The sequence below is a fragment of the Falco naumanni genome, chromosome 6, assembly GCF_017639655.2.
Source record: "Falco naumanni isolate bFalNau1 chromosome 6, bFalNau1.pat, whole genome shotgun sequence".
Taxonomy (NCBI): Eukaryota; Metazoa; Chordata; class Aves; order Falconiformes; family Falconidae; genus Falco; species Falco naumanni.
In genome coordinates, this window is record NC_054059.1 from 79,603,850 (window position 1) to 79,622,831 (window position 18,982).

Genomic DNA, 18,982 nt, shown 5'->3' on the forward strand with positions numbered 1-18,982 from the left:
TGCTTTTTGAAGGTTATGACCAATTTTCAGGGGCAGGGGATCAATTAAATCAAAGCACTAAGTAAAAAAATATTGACAGGACATCCTTGGGGGAAAGGTGATTATAGCAGACTTTATGGGAGTGGTCTATTCAGCTCTTGGTTTCAAGTAAGATGACAATCTGACTAATGAAACGGGCCAAACATGTCAAAGCTAGTCAGCATCATCAACTATAGACTACGTTGCTCCCTGTATCAAAGACGAAAGTGTCCTCTCTAACACTGCCTCTTTGACAGAATTGCTCATGCTGTTAGCCAACATAGCAATGCTGCCTGCACAAGGCATTCAGTCACTGCTGGCACAGGTGGACTCTCCACTTCTCCAAAACTTATGCATCCCAGTGCCAAAGCAGAAGGCAAGCCTCCCGATAAGCATGGCTGCATAACATCCATCTTCACTGATTTTAAACAAAGGAAGTCTTCAACTACTCAGATTCTCTCTGAGGTTGGCTATTATAGGTAACTAAGGCCCTCTGGGAGCCCTATTAAAAAAAAGCATCCAAAACAAACAAAATCCAAAAATAAATGAAGGAAAATAATGGAAAATGCACTGAAATTCTAGCATGACTGTCTTCAACAGAAATAACCAAGTGTTAGACATTTGTCCAGCAAAGAGCAAAATTCCACATTCTTAGTACTTTAAGACATTACAGTATTGTCAGAATCCAGTGTCCTTTCTGTAGTAGCCAGGAAAAGACACAAAGCAGATATAAAATAAATCCCATTAAAAACACATGTAATAGCTTATAAAATGAAAAAAAAACCCACCAAACAAACAAACAAACAAAACCACCAAACACATTTGTGGATAACTGAAATCCTTGCATATAACTTCCAAGCTATTCAGGAAGCCTTGCTGAAACTTGCTGCAGACCTGGAGGGACAGAGTCCAACATCGAGCAGCACGAAGAATTTGGGTTGCATGTCATGCCCTGTAAAGGTCTCTTCAGGCAGGTTTTAGGTCAGTTCAGATTCAGTCATTTATTGGAACAGGAACCCTGGAAAGTTGTGTAGTCTCCAGATTTATCGTGCCAGCAGAACTGCAGTTACACTAGAAACTGAGATTTCGCTTTTCCAATTTATCATAACAGACAGTTGCTAGATGCACAAACCAAACTTTATTAGTAGTTATTTCCACTTGTACATCTATCACAAAAAAAAATCCAAAATTTAGTCACCTATAAAACCAAGTTAACATTTATGTTATTATTTATGAATACACATACACAGAGTAACAAAGGCATTTATTTTTATAGCAGACAGCAAGCTTACACTAGAGACAAAAGACGACAGAAGACACAATCTTATCCTTCTAGCTATGATACTTTTCTTCACAATTATCTCAAAACCGGGTGTTAGACTGAAGTAGAAAGCTTCTCCCAATTGCTCTCCCACAGAAACATTCCTACAATGTTAGATACAAGAGTTCCAGCTGTTTTAATAGCAATACCACAGTTTATCTTTGGCCACTGAAAATAGACCTTAACACTGAAAAAGTAGTTCAGGTGTTTAAATGCTGAACAATGAAAACACGTCCCTAAGTTCTAAATGTAAGTAGTGGTTATAAGAATTATCTTTTTTCTGCTTCAACACCACAAAATTCCCTGTTACCCTGACTTAAGTCACTGATGACAACTCATATGCTCAGCTAAAGAGACCCGGTGGACTGCCCATTGCCCTTAAAACTCTAGCCCCTGCTTCAAAAACTGTACGAGGTTTGTCCTACAAAGCTCTCCTGGTAAGACATACACACAAGGTGAGCATCAGGGTTTGGCAACCAAAGACAAATCCCTCCTGGTCAAGAGCCTCCACTTCTTTGCAGCCAGACTCCTTCTGCGCTCTGCATCTGCTCTCATGACTCGCTCTCCTGTTTACACAATGAACCACCATGACCATAATAATCAGTTCCCCAAAGATCTAAGTATTCTTTTGGGGTACAGATGTGGGTTTGGTCTTCCTCACACTGAGTAAGGAAGCTTCTCACATTTCCCACTACTGGGGAAACCAATCCAACCACTGGTCTTGTGCAAAAAGATACTTCCCTTCCTTTCATGTTCCAACAGTCATCAGCATGAGAAGCAGCCTAGGGACTGAATCGGGAACAGATGGAAACATACAGGATTTCCTACTTTCCTTCTCATGGTGCCAAACACAGCTATATCATCAATGGAAACTGGGAAACCTGCAAAGCTGTACTTCCAAGACATCTTAACCCAAGGGTGCTGTGAACCCATCTTCTCTTCTGTTTGCATTCACATGGTCCCTCCTCCCTGCTCTGCACCTGGAACTAGTGTTTATTTATACTGCGGGTGAATTAGGTAAGGAAAACAGCCTGAGAAAAAACTATGAAGTGCCAACTACCTTCAAGTTTATCTCCCTAAGATGGCTCACAGCAGGGCCAGACGCGCAGGACTGCGTCAAATCCAACATCTACACGATTGTTACAGTCCAGATCAGGAGCACACTTCTTGGTGAAGCTCCCCAAACCATCCTCATTTAACGGGCTTCAGTTCAGTGTGGACCAGCAGTCTCAAAGCAAGTAATCTGGATTTCTTTTCACTGAAACTAAATCAAAGATATACAGCCAAGCAACACCCTTAATGCATGCTAATCTTTAACAGGCATTAAATCCATGGGATGAGACTAGGACCATGATGATATAAAAACATCCAAAACATGCAGTATGAATGTCAGATGCCTAACACCAGCAGTTTCCCACTACGGATCCAATCACATTGTCCCTCACTACATGCTGCTTTGCACATAGACAAAACCTGCCACAAAACCACATCCTAACACAACGCATAAACAACATGAGGCCGCTGGATTCATGTCAACACTGTTGGTAGGGATGCAGTTCCAAGCTATTAAGAAGCTGGACAAGGAAAGAGTATTTAACTAATGGAGACCATGCAGTCTACACGTGTAGTATTTTACAGCAGAGTTCACCACAGCCTTCAGCAAGTCAACGGTTTCGAAGTGACACTATACAGAACAGCAGACACTTAACCAAGCTGAGCCACGCAGAGCCATCACACTCATGCTCCATGTGGAGGACTTGCAAAACAGTTGCATAACGAGGGCTTCTGAAAGCATCAAGCATCACAAGATGTTCTGCCTTCACAGTAGCTCAAAAGGAGGTCAGACACCTCCTGCATGGCCTCAGAAACAACAGTGACACACGGCAGAGCCCTTTCTACCTGTGCCTGCTCCCATGTGAGCCATGCCAGTCATGCCAGCTCCAATCCTAATAAACACCCCTGTACCACAGCAGCCACACTGCTTCCTGCTCCTGCAGCTTTTATTTCCTATATGCCAGCCAAGCGAACTTCTGTTGCCACAAGGAAGGGATGTGGCTGAGCAGTTTACTCGGCAGTTTAAGATACTGCTGATCTCATATATTCAAATATTGACTTAAAGTCTTGTTTTCAGCAAAGTGCCCTGCGCCATCAAGATTCTTTCATTAGTTCAGAATAAAACATAATGCCAATGAAACTGAAAGATTTTCACGCCATTTTATGCACTTTCTCTTTTAAGCATATGCAGTTAACTCCCACTTTGCTATAAGCTCATTATTCCAAGGACAGAGAACCTAAGTCTGTAGAATGTATTAGCTCAGGTGCTGGGCAAACACACACCGCTTTCAAGCACTAAAGACGCCTTCAATATAAACAAAACACACATTGTTGGACCCAAGCTGATTCTACACAAAACCAGCTCAGCTGTGTCTACCCAGACTCTGGGAGCACCAAACACACCCTGCTGCCACACAGCAGGGACTCAATTTGGAGCTCAACAGGATTTGCTCCATTTGAAGCAACAACCTTCATACTCATGCCAACACACCCCACATCTCAGAAGGCTCATCCGATTTGATGAAGCATTAGATGAGCGATGTCAATCAGCCACTATGCCACAGAGTCAAGCCAAATTTCCAACAAGCTGCCTTTCTGCTTCCCCAGCGTAAGAGCTGATCAGAGGGAGCACCATACCCACCTGAGTTCGCATTCAGGCAGTGCTGTGCTGCAGCAGCTCAGTCTTCCAGCCCTAGCCCCTCTTCCTCTAACAAATTTTTTAAAAAATTTTTTTAGAAGGGAATTTAAAAATCAAAGTCTTTCCAATCAAAGACCATAGTGCTGGTTATCAAGAAAACATATCATTCTTCTGGAATAGAGTGTATCTTTTCTACTACAAGTTACCACCAAAAAGGTCCTAGATATATGTTACGGTTTAGAACATCAGTTAGAAACTTAGCGGGTACTCTCCTGTGCTTACAGTAAAGGTATTTTCAACTGTTATAAAGACAGTTTTAGGGAAAAAAAAAAATCAAATCAGAACACACACACATGGGGTGGGGCAGAAACAAAACAGCTTTCAAACATACCGTTTCAGTCTCACAATATCCAGTATCTCATTTGGGCATTTGCTTGCCCAGCACCAGCAGCTCAGACACTTGTCAGCTTCCTATTTTGATCAAATACTATGAGCTTCAAGGAAAAAAAAAGTTTCCATTGGAAAAGGGGAATGAACAAGCTGGAATAAAAAGTAGTTGTTATTTTCCTGAAATATGGGGACCCACCACATTTTACGCTTTCTAATGATAATGGAGACCTTACTTATTTCAGTATATAAAGGGGGCTTATAAAAAGAGGTGGGGACAGACTTTTTGCTAGGGCCTGTAGTGACAGGACAAGGGGCAACAGTTTTAAACTGAAAAAGGGTAGGTTTAGACTGGACATAAGGAAGAAATTCTTTATGGTAAGGGAGGTGAGACACTGGGACAGGTTGCCCAGAGAAGCTGTGGATGTCCCATCATTAGAAGTGTTCAAGACCAGGTTGGACAGGGCTTTGAGCAACCTGCTCTAGCAGAAGGTATCCCTGCCCATGGCAGTAGAGGTTGGGACTAGATGATCTTTGGAGGCCCCTTCCAACCCAAACCATTCTGTAATTCAGACACAAAAATCTTTAATGAGATTTTACCTAGGTGTTAGATACATCATACAAATAAAAGAATTTATCAGTAACTGGTTTTAGCATGTTCTCTTTCAGAGACATCTTCTCACTTTCACAGAATCCTTGCGATCTGTTGGATACCTCATTAAGTTTCTCAAACTTCCAATTTTACATATCTACAGCTGACAGGCGACTCTGTGCCAGAGTTGACCAAACAAATTCATTTCAGCCACTGAACACTTCTCCCAAAAATACTTCTCGCTGCTATGCCTCTGACATCAAAGTCATGAACTCTCAGACAGTACGGTCCGAAGCCAGCTCCAGTCACTTTCAAAGTCAGTGATAACATGATTTGAGTAAAGTTTCATTTTTTTTTCTTTTTTCTTTTTCTTTCCACCCTGCAGCATCTGCTGTTTTTCCTTACTTCTTTTCTAAGTTGCTCTATGCTGCATCACTCCATTCCAGCACAAGCATTTTCTGCTTAGAGCAACAATCCTAAAAAAAAAAAAAAATAAAAACAAGAATAGCAATATACCCATGAGAGGGTCTAAAGCCAGAAGTCTTGGTCCTGTCAGCACAGAACTGGTCTATCTGGAAGCTGCCATGGATTTGCCCAGCATTTTTAGATTGGGCAAGTCCATCACGCATTCTCCAAGAAACGAATCACCACACATTTTTAATAAAAGATTATGTCTAATTTTACAGCCCAGTAAGAATGGCTAAAATAATTAGGAAATGGACAATTGAAAACTCTAAAAAATGTATGCTTTTACTCCCAAACTGTTTAAAGCAATGAGAAACTCATTGCATTCCAACAGTAACCATCTCAAACACCAGCTTCTCCAGCTGGCTCCAGTACAATTAGCAAGATACTTTGTGAAGGAAATTAAACAGCACAGCAGAAATCCTGCCCAGCAGCCTGCCCTGAAGCATTAAAGATGCAAACCATACATGGCTCATTTTCCTGCTCCAGGCTCCCCTAATTTTCTAGAGTGCATTCTAGTGCTTACCACTGTGTACAATAGAACACACTTTAAATTAAACATTTGTCAGTTTTTACTTCCCTAAAGCAAATCGCTGCACACATCCCCTCAATTCCAACTGCATCCTGTAGATGGTAAGTCATCATTACCAACCAGATGGGGAAAAAAAAGCATCTTAGTGATATATTTCTCACTGCAGGTATATTAAACCTACACTAGAAGAAGAATCCAATCATGTCTTCTCCAATATTATCAGAAATACTTACCTTAAGATATACGCAAACTTAAGAACTGATAGAATTGTGGATTTAATTTACCCCCCTCAATTCTATGAGCAGGACTTGACAGACTCCTCCCTTCACAGCAAGACTGAAATAGGAAGTATTAGAGTAAAACCACTAGTATTTGACACCACCTTGTAAGGACAGGAGAGGTCAAAATGTTTTACCTGGCAAGTTACATTAAGCACAAAGTGATGTTTTGCTGTTTCCTTCAGTCTGAGCAGAGCTCATTGCAAGAAACCAGCCTGGAAACGAGAGGTGACACCTGCAGAAAAGGTAGCACATGTCTTCATAAGCAAAGGTGAAAAGCTGCTACTAATTTAACATGCAGAGAAAACCAGGGACCCGAGAGGGTACAAGGGAATGTACTTCAGAAAATGTGTGCTTTTTTTAAAGTCATGACTCAGACACTGTTCCATACATAGATTTACACCTCTTCCTCTGTTCCTTCCCTTAAGTTAATTTTATAACATTTATTTGGCACAACATTCAAGGTAAGTCACAAAACACCAAATTACAAAAGCTGCTAAAATAAAGCCATGCCAAAAAAGCTCTGAAGAACAAAAAAAAAAAAACCGTACCTCATTCAGATTTAGTTCCAATTCAAAGCACCAAATAAGCAGTAAAAGTACCACAGGGTACGGGTTTTTCCCTTAAAACTTTCACTTGATAATTAGCTCACAAAAATACATTTGAAGGGGAAGACTCTGTTGCTTATCTTAGAATTCTTTTTATAAAGTTATCCCTGTACCCCCCAAATTTTTTTTTTTTAAAAAAATGTATTTAAATTTTATAGAAGTTTTCCTCCTTCACTATCAGGACCCCACATTACTACAAAAGCTTCAGCTCCTCCTGCAGATTTTTTTCAGGACTCTTCTAGCCAAAAAGGACAGCATGATCATAGCTCCAGGTTATGAATTCATGATTTACAGAAACAAGAAACTGTCTGAAAGCCTTCTGGGTTTAAACCAAAAGAAAACTCTTTTCACACTCCTAAAAAAAAAAAAAAGAAAAGAAAAAAAAAAGAAAAAATGCTTTGATAGATGGCCTACAATTTGGCACATATTTAATTCAGAATGACAATTAGTATTTCTGCAAACATGGCAAGAATCTGGCTTTGAAATAAATTTATGGAAACTTAAAAGCATCATTCGGAGCATGCACAAAGTGTTCCCTTCATCTTTAAAAACAGACATGATGCAATAGTCTGAATGGTCCCAGATTGGGATCTTGCAAAAACCACAAAATATGCTTAGCATTAAAACAGGAACAAGTGTTCCTATCTGACTTCATGCTGTCAGGACAGTCCATTCTAATTATGGCATTAATAAAATTAATTTACTTTTTACTGCGGACATTTTAGTCAATATAAAAAACTGAACTGTTGATTGAAAAGCACAGAGAGAAATCCTTATGCAATAGGTTTTTTACAAAAGCCAGTCAAAATGGCAAATGCTCAAGGGCACTCTACAATCTCAATCAGATACTTTTAAAGGAGATAAAACTGCTTCAACAGCTCAATTATATTCTAAAAGTTAGGAGATAGAGTCCTTTAAACATCCATTTGTAACCTGAATTTAGACAAATTTAGAGTATATCTTATTAACACCACGATTTAAACAGATGTAGCTTGCAATACTTCTGATCATAGAAAAACAAGTTTTCAAAGGACCTCTGGACCACTTATGGCAAACTGGTCAGAGCAAGGCTAACCTCAAAGTCAAATCAGGTCACCAAAGCATTGTCCAACTAAATTCTGGAAGTTTTCAAAAAGGATGGAGATAAAACAGCCACCCTGGGCACCTTTTCTGGTATTCAATTCCACAGTAATTTTTCCTCCATTACATTCAACAGGAATTACCATTAGTCCTAACTTGCAGCCACTGATACACATTTTTTCACTGTGCCTCCAAGGAGAGTATGTCTTTATCTTCTCCAGGCTAGACCAACTTCCTGCACACTGTACGCACTGGCCTCCTAACCATGCTCTACTCTCCCATCTGTCAGCATCCTCCTTGCATCTGCGGGGAGGGATGAGCAAAACTGGAAACAGTATTTTAGAGACACCCTTGTGAGTGCCAGATGGTGGGGAACAACTACTCCCCATGACCTAGTAGCTACTATACTGCTAATGCCACCTGATAGACAGTGAGGTGGTTCTTTCCCAGATGGTGGATTATGCATTTGTCCTTTTGGAACTGCAGGAGGTTCCGGTCAGTCCATTCCCCCAGTACTGCTGCAGCACATCAACTATCCCCCACTGCATTCACTGTGGAGGTTTTTTTAGGTATAGGAACATCATCTTGAGCACTTGAAGAAACCAGGCTCACACAAGCCACTATCAGCCTATCCTGCTTCACTCCTGATAATTCTTTCCCTGTGCAGCTATTTGGTTGAAACATGCCAAAAGAGTAGCATTCCAAAAATAAGAGCTGCACTTTCCCCCCACCCCCCCACCCCCCAGAGTCAGCACTGAGGCACCCAAACCACTGCCCAAAGACTCTTGCTCTTATAACCTGATGGCTGGCTAATCATCAAATATGCAGCTTGGAAGCAGCTACAGCATGTGCTGTGTCTTGCAGAGCTAATTGATAGTAACACAGAATGATTGGTATTTGAAGAATTTGAGGAGGGAGCTGATGCCTTATGGGAGGTTATGAAAAGCTGTCTGGGGCAAGGGATAGCAGTCACTTCAGTCAGGAGACAAAGCACCCAAACGCAAGTTCATAGAAAGCTAACCCTCACCTCCACTGTTCTCACCACATTCACCTGAAGTAGTAGTTTGGATTTCAGAAACACTAAGGAAATCCTTTTGACTGTCCCCACATATTTCACCACTACCAACCACAACCCTGGTGACTCAACTACACACACATTAAAAAAAAAAAAAAAAAAATCAGGAGGAGAGAAAAATCAACAATATAACCTCAGCTTGTTAAAAAACACAGTTCGGGTTTTACCACTTCAACCACTGCTCAGAACTGCAAAAGCATGATGCAGCAGTGTACAGCAAGCCCCAGAAACTCTTGTCTTGATAGGAAACAGCTTTCTTGCTGCATGGAGATAGCAGGCTGTGTTTTATTCTATTGACAGCACATCTCATATTTCATAAACAGCTTTATTTCATCTCCTACTCACCAAGCCTGAGGATTCCTGGTCCTAGTTATCTACCAGGGCAGGCTTTCTTCTGCTACCTATTCATTAGATGCCATTTACCTTGCAATCCATATATATATTTTATGATTCTCTCCCAGAAAGGACACAGTACTAAGACTGAAAGAGGAAACCCTCTTTCCACAAAATAAGCATCTAGTAAGATGATGAACACATGAAAATTAGGAGGCAATTTTATGCACTCTCAACTGTGCTTTCACTTGAGAACCACCACACTGTTAATTCACATACAACCCTATAGCACACACAGTTACAAGAAATGTCTTCAAGTTCTCCTCAAACTGCAAAGGGTTTAACCCCAGACAGTTTCCAATTTCCCTTCACCACCATCCTTACACAGAAACTGGTATGCTGGAAAAGCAGATCCTATTATACTTAGGCTTCTCATAATGTGCAAATATTAATGTAATGTTTTTAACTATCGTCTTCCACTCCACAAACTCTCATTCCCAGTGCTGAAGGGCAAGGTATATTTTCTGTACCACACACAACTTGAGTCACAAAAATGAAGCACTTTCATGAGCAAAACAGCACAGTTTACAATAACTTTTCTGAAAGATCCTTATCTACCATACCCATGATAGTATGGGATTAATGTATATGGTTTTGTTCTCATGCCTACAAAAGACTTACTCCCTTCAGCACTTCCACTGCCCCAATTTCAGAACCGCATCTCATCTTACCTGGCTTCAGAATAGCACTAACTCAGATGAACACAAAAACAAGTGTTATCTGGGACACTGAGGTTTCAAACATCTGAAACTCTGCCGACACTCCCAGGCAGCTTGCAAATCTAGCTAAATTTGAAGTCTTGTACTAAAAAACTCTGGAGAAAAGAATATTCTTGACTTAACCAGTTAGGAAACCAAACCGATGGGTTCTGCTTTTCAGGAACAGTTGCTTTAGTCATTTACAGAGAATATAGAGTTTCTTAGAGTGATTTCAACAATCTGAGGATGAAGTAGTGACCCTGCACGCTCTCTCCCTATTCATTTCCATACTGCTGCCTCTTCCCTTGTGCTTCCACAGTTCTGCTGCTCCAGGGTGTGCCGGTTTTAGTTTGCTGCCAAATCAGCCAGCTGGTTCTTTTCCAGCTGGATTCAACCCTGGCCAGTGTCTTGAACTAGATCATCCCAAGGACACATGATCACTAAATCTGCCAAAAGGGAAGACTAAAGAATGCACTGATAGGAGCATCATCCAGGGGATTGACCGTATCGAGAAATGATGGATCTAGCACTTCCCTTGGCAATTTGTTCTAGTAGTCAGTAACTTCCCAGACAGAAACATTCAGATGTTAAAATGAGTGCAAACAGCAATATAATTTCCCTTAAGTTTTAGGCAGACTTTTCTAGTTGATCTTGCATTTACTGATTTATGACAGTACTAAATAAGCCAAACTCCATAAAAGCATAAGTGATGGGAACATTACCATCCAGCCCAACTGCAGAAAAACAGAATATAGGACAGAGGTATATTATTTTTTACATCCTATGGTAAGCTGTCTTCTCAAAACATACATATCACCGAGTACAACCAAAACCAAAATCCACAGAAATAGAAAAAGCCACCAAAATAATAAGTTCTAGCTGTTTAGGAACTATTTTCTCTTTAAAGGTATTATTAAGCCCATTTTAAAAAGAAAGCAAGTTAGAGGCACAGTTTAAAAAGGACACTTGGCTGGCTTAAAATGGATGGGGAGGATGACAAGGACTTGAAAAGCATTTTAAAGATCAGGAACAAGAAAGCTATAAAATAATCGGTTTGCGGGATCATGAACACTTAGGGAGAGCAATTAATATAGACACTCAGTAGAAACTCAGGAAATTTCAGCTTGGACCAAGTGCAAAGTAACTGCAGGCTACAATGGAAGAGAAGAAACGCTCTCCATTCCCTGGCTCCTGAAATACAGTCCCATCCACTTTCTTGCACACGCACTAATGACTGTGCAGTCAGAATAAGGCCGTTCAGCTTGCTGACACAATGGCAAACCTGGCACATGAGTTTCTTCCACACCAGCCAGCTTGTCAGCTCACACTGCGGACTCACAACCACCAGGGCCATAGCAAGCCAGGAGGAAGCATCACAAAGCTCTACCTTGTTCAGCAGCAGCTTAAAGAGATCTCCGCTGAAGCACAGAGTTAAACTGCACACACAGAATGACTCCAGGACAACAGAAATTACACACAAAGCAACCTTAAAACTAATCCTTTCATAACTAAAGCTACAAGTACAGAGTTGAGTGATATGATTCTCCTTTACTAGAGTGTGAAACCTTTATGAAATTAAGCAGTTTCATTTCTTCAAGCAGTGAAAGTGGGAGGCTTTTCTCTCCCCAGTCCCAAAAATTCATTGAGTGGAAGTAACTTGAACCATCCCAGGAAGTTTGCTATTGTTCTTCTTTCGTATCTTTCCTGAAAAATTAAGAAACAATGTAGCTTGGAAAATAAAAAATATTAAGCAGAATTAAGGCAAACAGGTAAATAAATCAAATAAATCCACAATTGAACCAAAGAGCTAAAACTGGAAGACAGTAATTTCTACCAGGCACAACTCTGACAACTGCTGTAAATGTGCTGCAGCTGACACCACTCTTAAATAGCATCCTCATCCTGCTTTCATTCACTTTTTGCAACCATGAGCTTAGTCTCAGCTTCTAGAGAGCCAACCTGGCTGAAAACTAATCCAGAAAAACAGGGAAGTTTCAAAAGATTCAGCTTGTACAAGGAAGGGAAGAGGACAATACACACTAGCCAGAAGCAAGTGAAGGATGAGATTTTGTTTCAGCACCAGCTTACAAAGATCACGCTACATATACAGTCAAAAGCATTTGACTAAGACTGACCACTTCGTAATTTTATCCAAGAAGTAGAAACTAATGAGTTAAGAGTCTTCTTTAAATGGTAAATCAGGCAAATTTCCAGGATCTTGGGCAAAACCGCCTTCCTTAAAACTAAAATAAAAATCATTAGTAACTCAAATCCACAAAAATCTATTCAAAGGAAGCAAAAAAAAAAAGAAAAAGAAAAAACATTTATATATTCTTCTACTGCCAAAAAGTATCATGTTTGTGACAATTTAGATACTGCTAAGGAAATAGCATAAGCTTAAGCCATTTCAATAATTTAAAATAATACTTTATCTGGTTTAAGCAATAAAGGTGATAAAATTAATTTTTAGTTTGTTTAATTAACAATGTCAAATTTTGAGTTTAAATTTACAATTACAAAACTTTACAGCACTAAGGCACACAAGCAGACAGATCCTCGCTTCCTTCTCCAGATTTCAACAGAGAGCTCCAGCTGCAACCCTCTCCTTGCGATTGTAACATCGCAAGTCAGCACTGTCCAAATTGCTGAAATTAAAGGAAAAGGGTGGGGTTTTTTAATAATTCAAAATATTAGATTCTAATTTATTCCACTGAAAGCAACCCTGCCTAATAATACTTTAAGCATGCTATAGGCAATACATATTCCTTTAAGTTAATTCCATATTCTAAATGACCTCATATTATATTCTCTCCAGTGTACATCACCCCCAAAAGTGGAAAGATTTAACTCATTTGGCAGACAGACACATACTGTGACTTCTCCTTCAGTCTGATTTAGGACTCTGACAGGACAGCCAAGGGCTATGTGCAAGCAGCAAGTATGATGCTCGCACCATCACAGTGACAAAGTTATGTAAAACTATTTCTCATCACTGCACGTCCAAGAAGATAAGGGACAGCAAAGACACAAGCATCCCCTTCACAGTGAGCAGGGCACATTTTACATCGTTAGCAAATTCACAATTCAGAGCAGAAGAGAAAAGCAACATTCATGGAAAGGAAGAGTGTCAGAAGGAAAAGCTTGATTTAACTACATCACAAAATCTAGGAAGCCAGCTTAAAAAAAAAAAAATCAAATCACCAGACTTTAAAGGAACAGAAGAAAAGGACTAACCCCTTGTAGTGGACCAGAGACAAGTTTTAAGTGCCCAGGGGGCAATCACAGGTTGGACTAGCTGCTAGAAATTGCTACATTCCAGAACTACTAGTAACAAATTTCACCTGATCAACTTACCCACATCTGTCAAGACGACCTAAGTCACTTTAGGCACTTTCATTGCTGCTCTTTCCTAGCAAAGCACTTTTATGAAACTGGGTCAGGGAAATACTAGAGCAGCAGTCACATGTGACAGCACCCCTAAGGAAGCAAAATGGATGGGGAAGAGCAAAGCGATGACAGCCAGAGCGGGACAGCCCAGGCAGCCACCTCACTTAGTCCCAGACAGTGCAGCATGCCTGACCACACACTTCCTGTGTTTATGCAACAAAAAAATCACTAAGGGACAAAAAAGCCTAATACAGGCAGACAACGTGGCGAAGGCAGCCAGTGAAAGTGAAGAGACTCCAAAGGGAAGACCCTACCTAGCTGAAACAAAACCTCTAAGAACTGATAGGAGAATAAAAGAAGCCAGGACAGCAAATAATTACACTCCTGCATGGAGTTAAGTCTTGAATAACATATACAGAGTCTCAAGAACTCTCCACGATGAAAGTGCTATCAAAATTAAAATAACCATCCAGTAAAGGTGACCAGCACCCAGAATGGCTGGCACACAAGGAAAGCAGACGTGGGGAGACTTCTCAGTCTGAAGCCACCAATCACCCACCATTTCTCAAAAATACAAAGGAATTAGGCAGAATGAGCAGCAGCTTTAGGGAAAAAGCCTCATGCGAAAACGACATCTTTCCTACACACACACCCATTCATGCTAAACAGGGACTCTCACTGCCACAGGTAGCTGTGGAGGGCAAGAGCCTCTTTGCCCCCTTTGTACAAGTCCCTGATAGCCTATCCCCATCTATAAAAAAAGTCCAGTGAAACTACAAACACTTTTGAGCAATTACTAATTGCCAGACCATGTGTCTTACTTAAAAACAAACAACATTCCACGATGGACCTGCCTGCTTTCCCTATCCTCTTCCTTCCTACCTGCCCCAAAGACAAGACTTAGCATAGCAGCTCTTACATTCCTGGAAAAACAGAAAAGGCAAGAGCTGAGCTGACAGAATCTCTAGCACTTTTTGATGGGATTTCTCCTCCACCTCAACCCAAACCCAGTACCCACCAACCCTTCTCAGTTACTGTAACTTGTTTTCCCAGTGGCTTAGGCACCTCTCTTCCAGAGGTCAACTTTCCATCATCTTCCCTTATAGTTTTGCCTAGAATAAGGAAAACTGTAAGACAGCACTTTGCTCAACATTGCCAGTACAAATACAATGGGTCTGTCAACATTACAATCATCAAGTGCCCCAGTAGAAAAGGGTTGCAAAAAATTTTACTTCCAATAACTCATTCTTCAGTATTTTACTATGAATAATAGTAGTGGAAGGACTCTTCATTTATCCTATCCCATATGTTTGGGGGGTGTCTGGAGTGATTTTTTTTTTTGGGTGGGGTGGGGTGGGTGTGGTGGTGGTGTGTGTTTAGTTTTGGTTGGTTTGTTGGGTTTTTTTCCTCAAATGAGAGAGCAAACCTTGAAGTAATGTTTTGATTGGTTCTTCTAATACTACTAGTCAATACTGCAACAGTCTGTCACTGTCCATGTGACTATGTTACAAGCACTCAGCCTGCTTACAAAACCCTTCTAGATTTTTTTCTGTTGCCAACATGAAGGTAAAGAAAGCAAAAGGTGTCATGCAAGTTTAATGCCCGATAAACTTACTAAATAGTTTCTGTAAAACAAATATATTTATGTATATTTATACTCATTCTGTTAGCAATGAAAAAGTATGTCTGGCTTCTTAAAGTATTCCAAAGTTATAAAACTTTCTAAAGCTAAAATCCAGGAAATTCAAATGTACTAACTTCTCAGCACCACAAATCAAAACTTGCACAAATTTTTGGAAATAAAAAGGGGATGGGATGGGGGGGGGGAAGGGGGGAGAAATGCATATAGCGAAGTAGATACTGACAGAAGTCCAGTAAGTTTCAGTGAACCACTGTGGCAATTTATTAACTGTTGCTGGAATACTTCACTCTTTAGCTGTAAAGCCATATAAAAATCAGTTGGACACTGCAAATTTAGCGCAACCTTCTTGTTAACATGTAAGTTATACAGTCAAACACTTTCTCAACTACAATTAGTAAAATAATCTAATTTTGGGCCATTAAAGTAAACCAGACAGATCTTACAATACACAGAATTCTACCTCCAAGTGGCTATCAACCCAAGACAGCAAAAAGGTAATTCAAAGTTTTTCCACAGAACATCTGAACACTTTTTCCCCTTTAATTAAACTATTTCTCTATTTGTAGAACCATATATTGAATCCATGTGACTTATCTAGTACAGAAGGCAAGTAATTACAATGACAAAGCCTAAGCCCTTAACAGGGCATTACCGCATTACTAGTACTTTAGTTACCAGTTAATAGTGTCGTGTTTGTCACCTCTGACAACATCCTCCTCCCCATCTTTCAAGTGCCTGAATGACACACGCTCTTGCAACATTAATGTCCAATCACTACAAGAATGTGAAGAACTTATTCCAAGGCATTTTGTATTTCTGCCCTTCTCCTTTTGGTTCCTCCACAGTCATTCCTCACACGCCCCGTTCTTACTTCTCCATAAATCTCGGAAACCCTTGAGTTTGTCAAACAGATATCCCAACAGCCCCCTCCATGCCACCTCTTACATGTAAAATCTCTTCCATAAGCTGACATACAAGACAAACAATCTCTTATCAAGAGCCAGGTCTACTATGACGTCAATAATAAAATAATGAAATAATGACCTCTAAAGTTAAATGTGAGGCCATCACTAAATATAGTGAGTGCAGTGCAAACTACAGTTAGTTCTTTTTCCACTCTTATTTTTAGAGATGTTTTACAGTACATTTCTCCCTACTTTTGGTGACAAGAGAGTAACGCTTGAAAATCTGAATAAAGGATGACACCTTCACAGAAAATCTATCTAAAAGGTTCTAGGATCATTCTGCAATCATTTATAGAGGTTTGCCAATGTTCTGGCAGAAACAGTTCTACACTGCACACAAATTGCTGTAACCACCCATGCAATAACAATACTTGACACAGTATTGTCAATTCAGTCACCTCTGCAGCAGTAATAACATGCTCACTACTGTAATCAGAAGAGACAGAGAACCAAGCCACACTTAAAAAAAGGAAAGGAAAAAAACCCATGAAATATAAAACTATAGTAACCATTAGTCATAAGCTGGACTCAGTCCTTTATTAACAGTGTTTACAGTATTTCTAACTGTACACTAATAACCCAGACCTACCATAAATAAATCCTCAGGTATTTCAGCATTACACAGTCCGAGTTTAAAAAGTTTAACTAGCACACTAAAACTTTATGATTTACAAACTACCATCACAGGCCACTGCAATGACCTGGACAGATGCTTCTCACTTGCAAGTAAGGCAACGCAACCCAGAAAGAAACAATAAATAATTCCTGCCTATTCTGAATAACCAAAAGAAGCATCAAAAAGTGAGTTTTTTAGAGTTTGGCTTGTATCAGAACCTAGAACACCAATTTCACTCTATATTTTCAGACTTCATTTTAAGTGTGCTTTGATCATGTAATACAACTTTCACTGAGATGAAAAAACTGAGAGCACGTCTTTATTATCAGGAGGAACACAAGTCAGGAGGAACATTTATCGGTCCACTAACTGCACGTTTGATCTACACACCCCGCATTTCTCCCCCCCTTTTTTTTTTTAATGCATAAGGGGGAGGAAGCAAAGCTATTCAAAACCTAGGTATCCTTCCACCTAAAAGGCTTCAATTCCACTTAAACATAGCATGTTTGCACACAGCAGCATAAGCACACACACGCAGCCCTCTTCAAACAGGGCAGGCAAGCCCCCACCACACGCACGCCTGCACACACCCCTCCAGAAGGGCATTAAGCGGCTGATGTTATTATACAGGACAGCACAGCAAGGGATGCAACGCGAGTGGAGGTAACAGAGGCAGATAAAATGGTCAACGGAGCTCTTTGGACCCCAGTGGGGGCATCCTGTATAAGGAAAGAAGGCTCTGAAGAGTGATGTTGAAGTCGGTCTTTCACACTTCCCTGTGCAGAGGCTCTTCCATTAAAAATCAGACCCAGCACAACTGATTGTTTCAAGTGTAAACCTGAGCTGGCACATCATGAAAACAGAAATACTTCGAGTCGTCGTACACTTGCTTTTTTGAAGCCAACACCTTGGTGGAGAAATGGGAGTAGGCACAGCTCAAACTGAAGCTGGGTACAAAAAAGAAGCCAGAAGGGCTGGATATAACCCGAAAAACTTCACCAAGCCCCTCCGACCAAGACCAAGCTCCCTCCCTCCAGCACTGGCTCAATGCTCGCTATACGGCTGCAAACCTCGCTCTCCCCACCGAAAACCCTGTCACCCCCCGGCACCGCCACCCGCCTCCGGCCGCCCCGGGCCCCCGCCGCAGCCCCCCGGGCCAGGTCGGACAGGAGGGAGCGGCCCCGGCCTCTCGCCGCCCCTCGTCCCGCCGGGGAGGCGGCGTTCAGCCAAGCACCTGCGGGCACCTGCCGCCACCGGCTCCGGCCTGCCGGGCCCGGGCACCCGCGGCAGCTCCTCCAGCCCCTCCGCCGGCCGCCACCTTCCGCCAGGGCAGCGGGTACCAGCGACGCTGCTTCCCCAGGGCACGCCGGCGGCTGCCCTGAAGCGGCGCTTCCCCGGGCACCGCAGGTCCGCGCCCCCCCCCCCCCCCCCCCAGACAAAGGGCGACGGAGGCGGCCCCTGGGGAGCGGGAAGAGGGGGCCAGCCTCGCCGCCTCCCGCCGCGGCAGCGCTTCCCCGCCGTGCTCACCCATGCTGCGCCCGCCCGCCCGGGCTCGACGGAGCGACTCCCGATCCCGCCGACGTGCTCAAGCCGGGCACGGCGGCTCCATCCGTGTCGCTACGGGCACGGGCGTTAAAGAGGCTGCTCCGAGCCGCCGGCGGCCCGGGGCAAAGGCAGGGGCAGAAGCAGCCGCAGTCCCCTCCCGCCGCGCCTCGCCTCGGGCGAGCTCCGGCACCGGCGGCCCCGGCCCCGCCCCCGCCCCGCCTCGCCCCCGCTCCGCCCCGCCCGCCGCGGGGGGTCGCCAAATCCCGCGAGAGCCGAGCGCCACCGCCCCCACGCCGTGGCGCCGTTGCCAGGAGGGGTGACGTCACGGCCGCGTCCACGCCCCGTGGACCCGCCCCTCCCCCGGCGCCCGCTGTGCCCCCTGAGCGGCCGGCGGGAGTGCCGAGCTGGCCCGCTGCCGCCTCCCTTCTCCCTGCCTCCCCGGTTCGGTTTTCTGCCCTGTCTCCCGGCCGCCCCGCAGTCATTTGTCCTCAGGCCCTCCTGAGGGAAGGCCGCTAGCCTCCTGAGGGGCGATGCGCCCCTTCCCACAGAGGCTGAGGACCCTGCCGTCAGCCCGTGCTCCCACAGCTCCCCCGCGGGATGGAGCTGCCTCACGGCCCCTCAGTAAAAACCTCGGCCCGCTGAGGCCCTCGGGCTGCCCCATGCATCTAGGGGGTACCCCACTTCGTTC

General features: G+C 42.7%; 1 protein-coding gene across 2 annotated transcripts in view; it reads right to left on the reverse strand.

Moving 5' to 3' along the window:
• LOC121090260 (CD2 associated protein) overlaps positions 1-18,500 on the reverse strand; it is an 89,660-nt gene extending 71,160 nt beyond the window's left edge. For both annotated transcript variants that reach the window (XR_005828503.1, XM_040598608.1), the window contains exon 1: positions 18,277-18,500. Coding sequence is in view for 1 of the 2 variants with exons in the window: in XM_040598608.1 (XP_040454542.1) it covers positions 18,277-18,280 (4 nt within the window). In the remaining variant the exon portion in view is untranslated. The remainder of the gene's footprint in view (positions 1-18,276) is intronic.
• Positions 18,501-18,982: the final 482 nt, after the last annotated feature.